We start from the raw sequence: 16096 nt of genomic DNA, 5'->3' as shown, positions 1-16096 counted from the left end.
CTGCAGCACAGGAAATTCCACCTCGACATGAGGAAAAACTTCTTTACTGTGAGGGTGACGGAGCACTGGAACAGGCTGCCCAGAGAGGTTGTGGAGTTTCCTTCTCTGGAGACCTTCAACACCTGACTGGACGCGTTCCTGTGCAACCTGCCCTAGGTGATCCTGCCTTGGCAGGGGGGTTGGACCTGGGATCTTCAGAGGTCCCTTCCAACCCCTACCATTCTATGATTCTGTGATATTCCATGTACGTGCAATGGGCAAGCATTTTGTTTTCAATAAATAAGTTCTACTCCCCATAATTTTCAGGTATCCCCTGGAGTAGTTCATTCAAGGACTATTTCTTTTGCTATTTTAGTGAAAACAAATTATATAAGTAGTTTTGCTACTCATTTTCCAAATTGTTGATAAAAGTAAAGCTTTCCAAGTGGTGGTGTTGGATTTTTTTGTTTTTTTTTTAAAGTATGTGTTCTGCATTTAAAGTTGTCCATTTGCAGTGTTATTTATAGTTCTTTAAATGTTTACTGCCCTCAAATACAAAAATTCCTGTGCAGAATTTTGGCTATTACTGTCAAAATCCCTGGAATCTCAAATATGTATACAGCAATTACAGCATTCGGCACATGCCCAACAAAACAGTTGTCTTCCATTAATTTTTCGTTCTCTTCCAGCTAGTGTAATGAGATTTAAAAAAAACAAAACCAAAACCTTATGTAAAGTGTTTCCAAAATGAAAATTATTCAGTTTGTAGGTTTGGTTTGGTTTGGTTGATTTTTTTTTTTTTTTTTTTTTTTTTTTTTAATTAGCTCCAGCAAGTCTTAATTTTCGCTGTTGAAAGGGTCTGGAATTTTTTCTGGTTTTGTGAATTTCTTTAGTTCTGTTGGAAAAAAAACTTTTTTGCTGGAGCTTGGAAAAAAGTAGTTTCAATATATAATGAGAATGTAAGATGTAAATTTTTTTCTTATTTAAAGTAGGATACAAAGTTAGCATCTCAAAAAACATGGTAAGAAAAACCGTCCATAGTAGTTTTAATTTTCTTTTAAGTGCAAAATAAGTGTGACTCTGAAATGAAAAGTAATTTTGAATTCTGAAACATTCTAGTTTATTTTAAATAAGAATTTGAAGCTACCTTTTGACTGAGAGATTTCTGGTTTTTGTGTTTTGTATTAGTTTTCCTTTAATTTTTCAGCAATTTGAAAATGGAATATTCTAATTCCAGGTGCCGTTATGCTACTTCAGCTTTGGACAGCTTAGGCAATTGTGATCAAATTTTTAATTAAATTAAATTGTGCAATTACTCATGAAGTCCTTTTGTCGACTTACAATGAGAAATACTGTCCACTTCCAGTCTTTCTTTGTCTCTGCTGGGTATGTGCAAAGCACATGGGATGAGACTATTCAGTATTAACAGACCTTTTTTTGCTAGACTTGTGAGTGTATTTTTTAATGCATAGTCATTGTAAAATTCATTTTATTTAAGCTCACTGGGACATGAGCCCTTACAAATGTACATACCCTGTGGGGTAGCTGTCTGGGAGGTAACTTTCTGATACAGTTGTTTGTTTGACTGACTGTATTGAAGCATGGCTGTTCTTAGAGGCCCTTTTAGTGAAAGGAGAACTGCATGAATGCTGAGTAACCTCATTGTTTTGTCATGTCGGCTTCATTTTTTTTAACACATTGGAGATATTTTATAAACAGAAAAAGGAAACATTGATAAAATTTAAGTGTGTTTTTGTCAGAAGAGCTTTCTCAAGTGAAGAATTTGAAAATGCAGGTAGTGGTACAACGAAGCAAATTATTTTGATAGCTATAAGTGGATGCATTATCATCATTATACCCGATTTCTATATTTTAGCTAGTGTCTGCTTATCAAGTTATGCAGCGGGAGAAGAAGAAGCTACAGGTAAGCATTACTTTTCATCCTCTCTTACCTGAATGCTTTCCTGAATCTTCAATTGTGTAGTGCAAATACAGATTTAATTTTCAGTGCATTGTGTATGTGTGTTTTTACACAATACGTTGTGTGTGTATACAACAAAAGACCTTTTTTTTACCTGGCATTTCTAAGGAAGCCAAGCTAATACTGACTTGTCAAAATAACTGTGAAGCAATTGTACTCCAGCCTTTTTTATTGCATCAGCTGTATTCAGGTGATAGACTGCCAACCCGCAGTCTTACTTCACACTTACACACCGAATTTGACTTGAAAGAGAAATACAAATCATTAATTATTCTGATGAATTACAATTCTATTAATTTATTTATACTTTATATATAGTTACATTTAATACACCTGATGTTTATTCCAACTTTTTTTAAGGGCATTCTGAGTCAAAGTCAGGATAAAGCACTTCGCAGAATTGGAGAACTAAGAGAGGTAATTTCCTTTATTGACTGAATATTTACTTTATACCACATATACATAGGATCTTTCTCTGCCTAACTTTTGGGTTTTGTTTGTTCACTTTACAAAATATTTTCTTTTGCATAGCAGGGATTTTTTACCACTTGTTTTGATTTGTTTATATGGGATTATTTCTCTAGCTTGTTTCCCATTCAGCAGCATATTGTCATACTCTAAGGCAGAGCAGTTCTTTATACTGACTGAACTGCTTTTCTATTGTGAAATAGGTAGAAATGTGTGTAGTTCTTGTAGTATTGTTGGGCTCAGCAGTAGATGTCCCTGTGGAATTTGTTGCTTTTCTAATATTGAGAAATACCAATGTTAGGCACATTTAATAAAGATTGTAATGATTATCAATAAAAAAATTTAGGATCAAATTTTTAAAAATATTCATATTGATCTCAGTTATATTATTTACATTGTTTTTATGGATTTGTAATATAGTTTGATTTCAATCACAAAATCAGGTAGGTTGTGTTATGATTTATTGTCTCAGATTATAATGAAATGAAAAGGAGAAGCTCTAATGTATTTGGTATTGATAATAAACATATTGGACTTAATTAAAAGACATATACAAATTATTGGGCAGAGCAAATTAAAAGGGCAAACTCACAAAAGCCATATTGTCAAACCCTGGTGAAGCAGAATGTGAAGCTGAAGCCTTTTTACTGCCCCAAGAGCCAGTGCAGCATCAGATTTGGAGACGGATGTGCAAGGGCCTCTCTGTTCATGTTCTTAGCTCTCTTGGGAGCTGGGTGCCAGCTTGCTCAAAGCCATGGGCTTTCTCTGTGGCTGCGCTCCTGTTTTTGGCGTGCACCGTGCCGAGCAGCAGCACTGGCTTGGAGGTTGCAAGAGCCATCAGACCATGGCGAGGTCCCACCTTTGCCTGAAGGCAGACTAGCCTCCAGGTAGTCGGGAGTCTCGCCTGCAGACAGGAGCCAGGGTCAGTCCCTCAAGGGTGAGGGACGGTGACTGCGAGCATCTGGACATGCAGGTACCCGACGCTTGTGCTCACCCGCAAGGGGCTGCCCCTGTGCAACCAGTTGGGCAGCCAGTCACTTCAAAGGAGATCACTGGCAAATTGCGGGGCACTCTTCTTCAGCGATGCGGGGTACTCAAGGTAAGCAGGCTGTAAATTGTGGTTGCACGGGGGTAGCATTTTGGCTCAGATCTGTGCTGCTCTGCCCCAGCAGCTGAGAGCAGTGGTTCAGCGTGCTGGGTTTCCTGTGCTCATCTGGGCCAGAGCCTGCTCCTGGGCTGTCACCCTGTCATAAGCTAAACTGTCAGCCCATAAGAGGTGGACACCCAGTGCATTACTGACAGAAGTGGCTTGCCAATTTTTTTTTTTTCCAGGTCACTACAAGGTCAAATGAAAGAAGCTCATTCTGTGCTAAGTCTATATCCACATGCTCCAGTAGGTTTAGTTTTCCAGCTTACTGGTGCTTGGTAGAGTTTGGAAGGCATATATATATATCAGAATTTAAGCTTTTGAGTATGAGAAAGGGTTGCACGTGTGCATACTTATTTTTTTACTTCTTCTGTCATTGTCTTTCTGATTGAGAGAGATACGTATGGGGTTTTTTTTCTGATTCTTGTGTGTATATATGTGTGTATATATATAGTGTGAAATTTAATTTCTTCCTTATAAAGTTTGTAGATTTAAAGATTCCTTCAACTCTAACACTGAGGTTCTTTTCTATGAATTGAAAAACTTCAAGAAGTAGGTTTTTGGTCTTTGGGAGGCCCAAGTGTAGCATTTGGTAAAAAAGACTTAAAAGAAAACTTACAAATAAAATGGTGCGTTTCCATTGTGGAAGCTAAAATGGTACAAAATAGATCATTCATTGATGTAATAATTTGTTATCAGAAATTAATTTTAAAAATCCTTTATTTCATCCTACAGTCCATTTTTCCCATAAATATGTTGAATCAGACAAGTTTCTTCTAAGAGGGCCATGTAAGAATAAAATAAACCTCTTGTGAGGCCGTGCTGACAGTGTGAAATAGCTGCTGGAAATCCATGTCTTTTGCTTACCTTAGTTTTTTCCTGTTAAGAGTAATCCCTCAACAGCAGTCTTCAGTGTTCTCCTTCTCAGACAAGCATCAGAATGGACTTTGGGATCCAAAGAGGAATGTTTCTGTGTTGGTTTCAATAAATCTCTGTGTCACTTGTTCTTGCACTGAGCTGCTTTGCTTTGCTTGGAAGAAATCGCTTCCAAAGCTCAGAAGCACAAGGCGGAAACGTGATTAGTAGCTGTTGAGAACCTGAGGCAGTGCAGGGTTAAAAAGTGGATATAGTTACTTGAGAAGAGAAGGAAATAGTTGTTCCAGTGATGCCTTCCTGCCCATGCGTGGCAGGGCGGGTTCAGTTCACACAACTGCGGTTCTCAAAGCTGGGATCAGGCTCAACTATGGCAGCTGGGATGCACTGTTGGAGGTAAGGGATAGGCAGCAAGAGAGCATAAAAGTTTCAGACTTGGGGGAAGGCTACACAGGTAGCATCCAGTGCCCTGTGTTTTGTCTGTTGTTTGCTTTTTCAACCTTTTTCATCCTTTCTTTTGCTTTCTATTGTCATCTGCCTTTGCCTTGCTAACAGAACCAATGTTTATGCGTGGTGCTTGCTTTTATACAAGCAGCCTTTGCAGATTAATGATCATAGAAGCATTAGCTTCCTGGGGTAAATCATTGGGAAGTTACATGTGGACAAAGTAAACACATAAAAAAAAAAAATTAAATAGAAGTTTGGGAAATTATTTGGCATGCATGCATGAAATGTGTATGGTTCCAATTCTCTAGGGAAGTTAGATGTGAATTAATATAACTTTAAATACATTTATTGTTCTATTAGAATAATAATTAAAGACATTAAAAATTGTAAGTCTTAAAGCATAGAAAGTAAATAAAAGAAACCTCCCTAAAGCAGTATTTTATAAGATTATGTAGGTAACACCAATGCATTTAGGCAACATATACAAGTTTCTAAAGGTGTTTGGCCAGGTGAATGCAAGCATGTAGGAAGTAAAGCCACATAGTTGAAGTTGTTTGGCATTCTCAGGCTTTCTCATTTGAGGGGAAAAAAGGCAACTTTCTGCCGTTATAAACGGCATTTGTCATATTAGAATACTAACATATTGAATGAACATAAGAGAAATTTACATTTCTGCTGTTTGTGTTGACTTAATATGGTGGCTAAATAAAGAATCTAGTTTTCCGAAGTGCAGTCTTCAACTCCCAGGGGGTTTCCATGTGTGCATGGAAGCCATTTTTCAAGAGCAGGCTTGAAGTGATCCCTACACAAACCTATTTTTAGGAAGAAAGAATCCTTGATAATTTTGCATCAAATCTAGACTGTTTTAGTGCTGGGATGTTCTTATTATGTTGTGTGGAATGTTGTATAGTAAAAGAAATACCTGCTTTATGGTTGTTTTCTGGGGTTACAACTGCAATGAGGTATTTTTAATATTATTTCACAATATTTTTATAAGCCTTGTAAATTCACATTTCAGTTTTCATTTGAGATGCATCTGTTTATGATTCTTAGGAGCTCCAGATGGATCAACAAGCTAAGAAACATCTCCAAGAGGAATTTGATGCTTCCTTAGAAGAAAAGGATCAACTTATTAGTGTCCTGCAAACTCAGGTGAGATACCTTACCCAACAGATGTTCTTTAGAAGTGCTCTTCCTACACCTTTTTTTTTAATTATGTATTTCCTATAATGTATGTCCATGTTTTTTTATAATCGCTGCTATGTTGTAAAGCTTCTTGAAAATTTATGATTACCTAGAAATCAAGTGCATCTTTATATAGTAGAGGATACCTTTGAAAATCTCACTCATGGTAAATATGATTGTTTGATCTGTGCTTAAATACCTTTGTAATGTCTTTATTATCAAGAACATAACATTAGCAGATGTTTGAGCTGAAATTGCTTTGGCAAAATTTGTGTGTTTTACTTAATTGGTCTTTGTTTCTCCACTCATAATGATACTGTTTTTGTTAATTGGAAACATAATTCTGATTTTAAAAAATGCTAAAAAAATTCAGGCAGATTTTCTTTCTCTGCTTGCTGGTATCAGTTTTATTTAACTCTCTAGTTTTGAAGATGACAACATAGTCGTCTTAGAATCCTTGGGTTTTTTTAACAAAAATGATGTTTTGTTTAGGTATCATTGCTGAAACAGAGGTTACAGAATGGTCAGATAGGCACTGAATTGCCTGATCCAAATATCCAGTCTGAACCACAAGTTCAAAGTCCAACAAAAGAAATCAGTACAGAAAATACTGTGGAATCAGGAAGCAATGGTAGGTATTCCGGCTTTTTTCAAGAGATCTTGAATTTTGGGGAATAAGCCTGCAGTTATTTATGATGGAGTAACAGTACTCAGGGCTCAACATATAGTAAGGATATATTTTCTAGAAGAGGACAATTGTTTTGAAAATAGTTTGGCAGAGGATTGGATAACTCTTCTAAGACACTAAATTTCCATAAGGATTCAAATTTGATATGTCTTGCCTTTGTCAATAATGATCATAGTATCATGTTACTTTTGCCAGTAGGGTTTGTTACCTAAAAGACCAAAGATCAATTTTGGTAGTCATGCGATTGAATAATCTAAGTGTTCCTCATATCAGGAGGTTATCTGAGTTACGGGACTCCCAGTATTGTGTATATTTGATTACTCAGCAAGGAACATTGTAATGCTGATATATAATGAAAGTGTCATTCATTGGTATCCTTCATACAAGGTAGGGTTCAGACAGAGGCGAACATGCATCTTGAAGTTATCTTTGTTCAGCACCTGCCATGATTTTCATATATTCGGATAATATGAAGGTTAGATCAGAGATTTTCTTATCCAGTGTCATGTCTTTGTAGTGCTTAGGAAATAACGTAAGTATCCAGTCCCCAGGAATCAAGGTTCAGGATGTTTCCTGTGCTGGAGTCTGTTTCTGGACAGTATGGTGTAAGACCTATGGTCATGACCTGGGCCTCTGTGAATTTGTTTGATCCTATTTCCATGCGAAGTACTCTTACAACCTCCAGAGCATCAGAGCAGAACACACAATAAAGTATTACCCATGTGCCAGTTATACAGAGGAGTATAGCTCAGAAAGACGCTAAACTTGGCCTTTATCATAATGCCAAATGTAGTATTGCCAACCCGGATATTTTAACGTCATACCCAGCCCTGGGAAAGCAGGAATCTGTCTTCTAGCTCTTGAGAGATGTGATTTGGTTTTGCATTGCATTCTTTCCTGCTTTTGAATGTTCTGTTACTAGCAGCAGGCAGGTTTATAAATCATGGTAACTTTTTAATCGCATAGAAAACCTCGTTGAGTAATAGTTTGATTTTGAAGCTTGTATAGTAACTGGAGTTTTGTAAATTAATTTGAGGTGAAAGACTGTATTTGCTGTTCTCTGTGTGTGTGTGGCATATTTCTGGCAGTTACAGTAGTCACTAGGAAGTTTTGCAGACTTTTTGCACAACTTTCTTTAGAGAGCTGTGAATCGCCCGCAATGTGAATGATGAATGCAAATCTACATTTTTGGAAACAGTGTGCACATGAGAATGTTGCTGTGTTGTCTTGTAGAGGGTAATGAAGGTTCTGTTAAAACACTGGAAACTCTTAATCAGAGGGTGAAGCGCCAAGAGAACTTGCTGCAGCGTTGTAAGGAAATGATTCGGTCACACAAAGAGCGCTGTGCCCAGTTAACCAACGAGAAAGAGGCACTTCAAGAACAGTTAGAAGAAAGGCTTCAGGAACTGGAGAAAATGAAGGTATGGAGAATGCTCTTAATTTTATGGGTAGCTACTAGCACACAGTAAGAATTGCAATATTTGCAGAATTTTGTAATAGGGCACACCATTAAACAAACTGTCCCTGTAGTTTTTTGGAGTTAAAGGTGCAAAAAGCACCTAGGATTAACACATTGAGCAATTATTCAAAAAGCTGTAAAGGATATGAAACCTGAGTGTATGAATAACCATCAAAATGGTATCAGAAATCATGTAGCTGTGGGAAGTTTGGGTGAGAAAAAGAATGTCTTAGCACAGGAGGCAAGACAGGAGGTAAAGTGAGAAAGCGAGCAGAGCTGAACTTTTAAGGCATAGTGGAAGAGACATTAGTAGCTATGTAAATGAACAGAAAATGCAGGAAGACAGGACAGTGGAGAGCACAGTGTAGTAAAGATAATGTAAGTGCAGTCCCAAAGTTAAGTTAATATTTTGCTCAATTTTCCTTTCAAGGCCATTAATGCCAAGTGTGGAGTAGAAATAAGGTGACTGATAGTAATGGAAGTATGAAAACATGAAAAATAGAGCTGTGCTCAACTTCAGTTGTGGGGATCAGCTTCTCTTCACTGTCTTGGTTTCTAGGCACCAGCCCAATTCGAAAGAGTTCTGAAAGATTCAAGTATTTCAAGGGCATTTTGCACAAGACCAGTTATGAGAAGTTATAATGTTGCATTGCTGAGATCGTCTTGTAAGCCAAGACACAGGGAGTAGAGCAGATGCCTGAGGCATGTTTCTTGCCTGTTTTACTGTAGCAGCTCTGACATCCGTGAGAGAACCTGTGGAGGCTGTAACAAAGCCTTCAGATATCTGAATTACTGTGAAAACTGTGAGGCAGCCTAGCGCTGGGAGATTTAAAGGTAATTTAAAGCTGCATACTTTCATTTCCCTGGATTCTGTTATGTGCTCTTCCACCAAGGCATAGTGCAGAGTCTCAGTCCTAGCCCGTTTCACGTTTTTAATGTTACGACAGCCTTGTTGATCCTGTGGCAGTCTGGGAAAGATTCTTTGAAAGAGCCAAGAGATGTATTTTCTTACAGATGGCAGTGCTTTAAACTTGTGGTTGGGGTCTTTTTTTAGGACCTTCACATGTCTGAGAAGACTAAACTGATTACGCAGCTGCGTGATGCAAAGAATTTGATTGAGCAGCTAGAACAAGACAAGGTAAACAAAAATTTTTTCTTTAAACTCTGTGTAGTTTTTGAAGAAGGCTGTTTAAAACTCAAAATATCTGTCTGCTTGGTATTAGAAGCTGTTCTTAGTCACCTGATCTGGTTTGGTTTATGTTTCAATAAGCAAATCATTGAAGCTACCTGAGAATTTTATTCTATAGATACTGTAGGATTTTTGTCTGTTAGGTTATACTTAGTACTGCAAGATGATGTTATTTAAGATGGAGCTGAATGTACTCCTCAATGCCAGCTTTAAAAAAAAAAACCACACACAAAAAAACCCAATCAAAAACCCCAAACACCAATGAAGATGAGATACAACATAAATGAATGCAAATTAATTTAAAAATTACCAATGAAGTAAAAGTAACTGTAGTTTCTTAGAAATATGAAGTTTCTCAGGTTTTGTTCCTTCAAGGTTGTTTTTTTTTTTTTTTACTACAGTCTTGGTACTTGGAGTAACTTCTGGTGGTGTAATAAGCAACATAGCTGACACTCAATATGCTTCTCTAAGGAGAAGCATGCACACTACAATGCTTTTAGGTTTTGTTTGTTTACAGAGTGCATATTTCAAAGAAAAGTATCTGTGTCAGGAGGAGCAAGTTTTCTGATGGTCCTCAGTTGCCAGAGGAGTTCTTTTCACCACTAGATAAATTTTGGCTACTCTTCAAAATAATCACTATTTCTTACCTTCTTTTCATTAGCATTTTCTGTTTTCTGGCATAAGAAAACATGATCTCTAGTATTGTAGTAATAGATTAAAATTTATTCCTGACAAAGATTGTGTCCTGGCTTGAAATTGTTTTAGCTGTATGTTTTATTTATTTGCTAGCTTTTTATCACAAGGACCTTTTCCATAGGGCATGGTAATTGCAGAGACAAAGCGACAAATGCATGAAACATTGGAAATGAAGGAGGAGGAGATAGCCCAACTGCGTGCTCGGATCAAACATATAACTACAAAAGGCGAGGAGTTAAAAGAACAGAAAGAAAAATCTGAAAGAGCTGGTAAGAAATTCTGGAGATTATTAGCTTTCACATTTGAACATGAAAAAGCTTCAGCATGGTCTTTTTCCACTCTTTCATCAGTTACTGTTTGGAATGGATGTTAAGAGATGCTCTTTTTACTAATGTTCCACGTATCACCCCTGCTAGTGTCATTACGAAGTTCACTTCTGGTCAGCAGAGTTTGGGGATGTTTTTGACTGATTTGTCTGTGTTATCAACTCAGCTGGAGTTAGGAAGGAAACTGCTGAAGGGCAGCGGTAGTTTCACACTTGTGGGATAAAAGATTGATAGTTTTTTGTGCTGGTCTAACTTCAGGAGGGAAACTTGGAACTATCTGTAAATTATTATAATGCCACCAGTATTTTACACAGAAAACATAACAGTGAGTGTATTATTAGCTTTTACATTATTATTAGCTAGTAAGAGCTTGGGAAGAAGTAGAAACAAGAGGATGTGTTGTAACCATAATAAGCATTTTCTTACAATAATCATAGTGTAAGCAGTTCCAATTTCTTTTTAGTGAAACAGCAGTGATGGTTCCTTTTGCTTCAGGCTTGGAACCTAGCGGTTGTGTAATTAGTACACTCTAGTTTGCTTTTGATGGAAATTAGGTAACATTAATTATGTGTGCTTGCAGTTCTCCTTTTGCTTGAAACTAAGTTAAAAGGTCAATCCACCCCACCTTTGTTTTTTAAACAGTGAAATTGTTTTGCACTAGATCTATGAAAATTCTTTCAGGACAATTTAGTTTGCGCTCATAAGCATCTGATGGAGTTTATTCTTTTGCCAGAAGCTCAGATGTGGTTAGTTTGCATAAAACATTATGCATATGTTCTTTCTCTGAAAAGTCATGAGAAGTTCAAACAATACAGTTCATAGGGGATTATTTTAAATCTACATAGACTTAGATCAGAACTTCCAATTTTAAAGGTTGGTTTGGGTAGATCATTCTGCTGTAATACAGAAAAGCAGCTTGAACATCCACCTTGTGAAAGTAACAAATATTTTGATTAGGTGCCCTCCTCTCCTACCCTTTCAGGTTTCATGTGTCTTTTTAGCTCTGGAAATTCATATTTCAGAAGTAAGTCAATCCTGTTAAAGATGCATTTTGTTCAGTTCTTGGAAACTAGGAAGCTTTTCTTCATGATTTAAAAAAAAGCTGAAGACTATTTTAACGCTTCTGTAGATAGAACATTATTGTCATAGTTCTTTGAAACACAGCATTTTTTTTGAAGCAGTGGAAACCTTTAATTTTGAACTAATATCTACACGCTTTGGTTAATACAGTAATTTCCTTATGTTTGCTGAGCCAGAAGCTGAAAATGTGTTAGAGATGATGGTCTGGATACCTGGAAAACTTAACTATTGTAGTGAGAAGTAGTTTCACTTATGAATAATGTGTTGAGTACACTGCACTTTTCTATGGGGAGGTTTGTGTTTTAAATATGTGCTCTTTTAAATAACATTTTAGAGTATTACTCGGTAACTTTTCTGGTGCATAAGCATTCACTTTACCTTTGAGTGCATTTATTTTTGTACTGTGTTATGCATGCATAAATAAATGTTGGAACCCTTGGAAAATTAGTTAATACTACTTCTAAGATAGGCAAAATTGTAAGGTGGCCTTTATTAGGTTTTCCTATTACTTCTTTGGCTTTATGCATTCCAAAAAATTTATGATGTACAATGGAAGTGTAGCTCAATACAGTTGAAATAAGTTGTTCAGGCATTTGAGAAAACCGCCATCAATATTGGAAGAGCCTGAAATTACTTCCAGGTCACAACCTTTTTATTTGTGCCAGTTTTAAGAATTTGGCAGTTTCATGTATTTGAGGTCAACATGTTTAAAGTTCTGTTTCTTGGAGAGTTTAATGTGAGATGATTTTAAAATCTAGACTTTTTTTCTATGTCATGATTTAGTGAAGAATTGACTTCATGGAATATTGTGTTTGTAGAAATGTTGATTTCATTTATGTTATGGCAAAATAAAGCATAATACACTTATACTTGGCATTTACTTTCGTAGTGCTAAAGAGTGGTATGTTTTTCCACTTCATGTTTTTAACTTGCCTAGGGTTATGTGTCTGGCTTTTTTCTTTGTAATTCAGTGACTTTAGTGAAATGCTCCAGTATTTGATATAATGTTCATGCATTTTTGTGTACTGAAAAAGTGAAAAGATATGTATGCTTATTTTGTACATGTAGTGTAAACTGTAACTTAGTTTGCCCAGTTGAAGTTCATTTTTTTTTGTAGTTAGAGGTACATTATGTTGAAATCTCACGGAGCATCTTGTTTTTGTGCATCCACACATGCCAATAAGTGAATCATGGTGCCTTTCCCAAGCCTTGTATGAACAGGACTGGGGTAAGGGCTCTTGTTTTTTTCTTACATCACACATTGGGTGCTTGAACTGGGCTCTAAAAAGCAAATTCTGTGCTTCTCAGGCACTTTTACTTGAAGTAATTGCAACTGATTTTTTTTAATGCTTTGCACTGTACATAGATTATTTACGTTCTACTTCAACAAAGCTATTTATAGTATTTGTAAATTTACTGGGAAACTGAAGTTTGTTTCTTCTGAGAACACTTGGCAGAAGTCCTTTCTGGCTTCTCAGGATGCAGATTATTGGCTTATTTATATTCTCTACAGTAAACAAAAAAAAACTTTGGAAAGCAAATTCATTTTGCTTTACTTTTCCGTTCCTTGTAGGTGACATTTCTTTTGCAAGCTTAATTAACTTATGCTTTGCACCTTTCTACAGAGAAACAAAAAGCTTGGATTCTGCATTTATAAACCCTGCCTAGATGCACAAATAATCTGTAGGAAATTAATTTAACCTTTGTTCTTCAGTCTTTTGACAAGATGCCTGCTCTCAGCCTTCATTCAGTGAGAAAACATGTAAATTCCTTCCTTTGCCATCCTGTTCAGTGTTTGCTTCACAATTTGCAGCAGCAGATGGCACTATAGCTGAAGAGAACACATCTGCAGCGCCGGGAGAGCAAGCAAGAAGTCTTTGCAGTAGGGACCGGTGTTACCCTGGGTGGCAGAGGCAAGGCAAAGGGGTCTGAGACTGGTACTTTGGAGTAGTGTATGTAAAGTAGTCAATTTTCTAGCACGGGTTTTATAAAAATGAGTTTTGCTATCTTGCACTTCTTAAACTCTGCTCAGAATCTTTTTGTGTAATTTATATACTGCACAGGAGGGTTTCTCGTTTGTCTGGCTTGGTCACAGGAGTGGGATTTTGCAAGACCCACCTGAGACTTTGTTACTGTTTCTGATTTGCCACTATGCCTTTGCAAGACTTCACTTAACCAGTACCTTGGTTAAAAGATTTTCCCTCAACAGTAGCTTTGCTGGTTGGGGAAGAGCACAAGCAGTGTCTTTACTCTTTGCATTCAGAATACATGTATTTGGATAAAAACACTGACTTTTATTACAGCCTTTTATCCACAGTACAATTAAAATCTCCCATAGATTAAAAATAATAATTCAGACATATTCTGTCTACTTGATGATAGTTTAGCCCTCTGCTGGTTTGAAACTCGGTTGTGTTGTGCTACACTAGAATTAACTACTTGAATAAAAATGTTCTGTTTTGCTTAAGTGCTGAAAGTGCCTGAGATGCATACAATTTAACTTTTAGAGAGCTAAGTGTGTTTCTGTGAAGTGTTGCTTCTTTGTGCTTTTGTACCCCCTTGATGTTTTATTCATCAGCTTTTGTCTAGCTTTTGTATTAGCATCCTGCTTGCAATTACAGTGATGCAGGCTGTCGTACTGCATGTTGCTCAGCTGTTACATATCAGTAGTCAATCCTAGTGTGAACTTGGATCTTCTCTTTGGCAGATTTGTGGGCTATGGCAAATGCATTCCTTTTCCTTTGTCAGAAGTAACAGGTTTCTCAAATGAAAATAAAGTATATGTTGCTCAGAACAAGAACTGGAACATGTGTACAGAAAAGCGAAATAACTTAATCTTTTACTTGCAGGCTTTATTTTCAAGCTATACTTTGTAAAGGTTTTGTAGGGCTGTTTGGTTTGTTTGTTTTTTTTTTAAAGCCATTTATGATGCTGTAATACTGAAGGACTTGGCCAATTTTGCTGGCTGTGCGTGCTTTTGTTAGGGCTGAGAGGAGCATCATGGAAGTCGGTGCTGTTCTCCAAACGCATTTGCGCGGGCTGCGTTCATAACAGAGTTGTGCCCAGGAGGGGTGAGGGGAGGAGAGTTGACTCCTGCGGGTCCCAGGTGGCAAATGCCTTGGTGGGAACTGTGAAGAACTGTGCTTGGAAAATAAGGAGCTATAAGCCTTGTGCATGCTTGCGTTATGTTTTAGACTGTTTTGCTATTTGAAATAATCTCTAATGCTCTTAATTTTTTGTAATGAGTTTTAGTACTTATTATTTAAGTAGAATTGGGAGTGAAAAAGTGGATCCAATTATGTGCTTTGGTATTGTCAGGGTCAATAGCAACCCTGTTTTGCCCTAACACATGATTGTTGCTGTGAGTAGTCAGAGAAGGGCTACCTCAGGAAACGGAAGAAAATTCTGGAAAAAGGTCAGAGCTTGGGTGAATGCAATTTAAGGGAATTAATTTAGTTGAAAACATATTCGCAGCATTGCCTCCAAAGTGTAGATTGTTGTTAAAAGCTTCAGTTTTTAATGTTACCAGAAGATGTGGAATGGAACTTATGATTCACTTCTCAAATTCATGCCTGAATGTTATTAAAGATAGTTTCAAAAAAACAAGGATTACAAGAATTGCTGTGAATGCCTACTATGTTATGATGAATCAAAGGAACTAGAGATGTGCCTATTACAATTCTCTTTTTGGGATAGAACTAAGTGGAAGAAACTTTAAAAATTACTTTGTTTTGTCTGCTGCCAGAATAGTATTCAAATAGTCCAGGGTATAGTGGAATAATATACTTTCAGGGCTTTTGTGCTCTGATAAATTACAGTCTTGATACTGGCACTGTGGTTTTGAATTTCACAGAGGTGTTTTGCCAAAGTTCTTTTATGTAAAAAATTAACCATATAGTAGACTGTTCGGAGACTGAATTTTCCTTTGATATGCAGCATTCATGATCTATTCAGGAAAAGAGATTTCCCTAACAGTGATCAAATTCTAGTCTTGTGTAATTCTGTATAGATTCTGCCGTCAGCTTCAGTGAAGAACTTGAATACTGGTATTGAATAATAATAAAAAAACCCAGAAGCTCACAACATAGGACTTTATTTGCTTTCTTTTTATATCTAAATTATCACCTATGAAGTGAATAAAGTATGTTAGAATACTTTCTCTTACCATGGGAGGAAGCTGTGGAATTATTGCTTCAGAGTTGTAAATTAAAATGTGTTTCAGCAAACTTGTGCATCTTATGCAAATGCAAATAGATTTCTTCACTGCAGCTTGAGTATTCTTTTGAAACATCTTAAAGATATTCAAGTTTTCTGGGAGCAAATCTTAATATTTTTTTGGTACATTTTATTTGTGAACTTTAGAAGCACGGGACAGTCTTCATAACACACAAACATTTTACCAGCATCTCTGAATTACATTGATAGTAGTTTACGCTAAATAGTAAAATAATGAAACTAGTAAAAGCCATCTGTAGGGACTCCACCAAAACCACAGTTTAAAGAGAAGATCGTCTAGGTTGTACAGTCTGAAAGGAATAACTCTTAGGTAAATAACACTGCCTCGTATTATACTTCAGT

At 36.7% G+C, this 16096-nt stretch overlaps 1 protein-coding gene across 1 annotated transcript in view; it reads left to right on the top strand.

The window, feature by feature from the left end:
- Positions 1–16096, top strand: part of GOLGA4 (golgin A4) — a gene marked incomplete at its 3' end in the record, with an annotated part of 38831 nt that overhangs the window by 6782 nt on the left and 15953 nt on the right. The window contains exons 4-10 of the mRNA XM_010281873.1: positions 1856–1903; positions 2321–2377; positions 5949–6047; positions 6573–6711; positions 8002–8189; positions 9282–9365; positions 10234–10381. Of these exons, the coding sequence (XP_010280175.1) occupies positions 1856–1903; positions 2321–2377; positions 5949–6047; positions 6573–6711; positions 8002–8189; positions 9282–9365; positions 10234–10381 (763 nt within the window). The remainder of the gene's footprint in view (positions 1–1855; positions 1904–2320; positions 2378–5948; positions 6048–6572; positions 6712–8001; positions 8190–9281; positions 9366–10233; positions 10382–16096) is intronic.

This window comes from Phaethon lepturus, unplaced genomic scaffold (assembly GCF_000687285.1).
Source record: "Phaethon lepturus isolate BGI_N335 unplaced genomic scaffold, ASM68728v1 scaffold11032, whole genome shotgun sequence".
Classification (NCBI taxonomy): Eukaryota; Metazoa; Chordata; class Aves; order Phaethontiformes; family Phaethontidae; genus Phaethon; species Phaethon lepturus.
The sequence above is the reverse complement of the archived record's forward strand: the minus strand, read 5'-3'. Positions and strand labels throughout refer to the sequence as shown.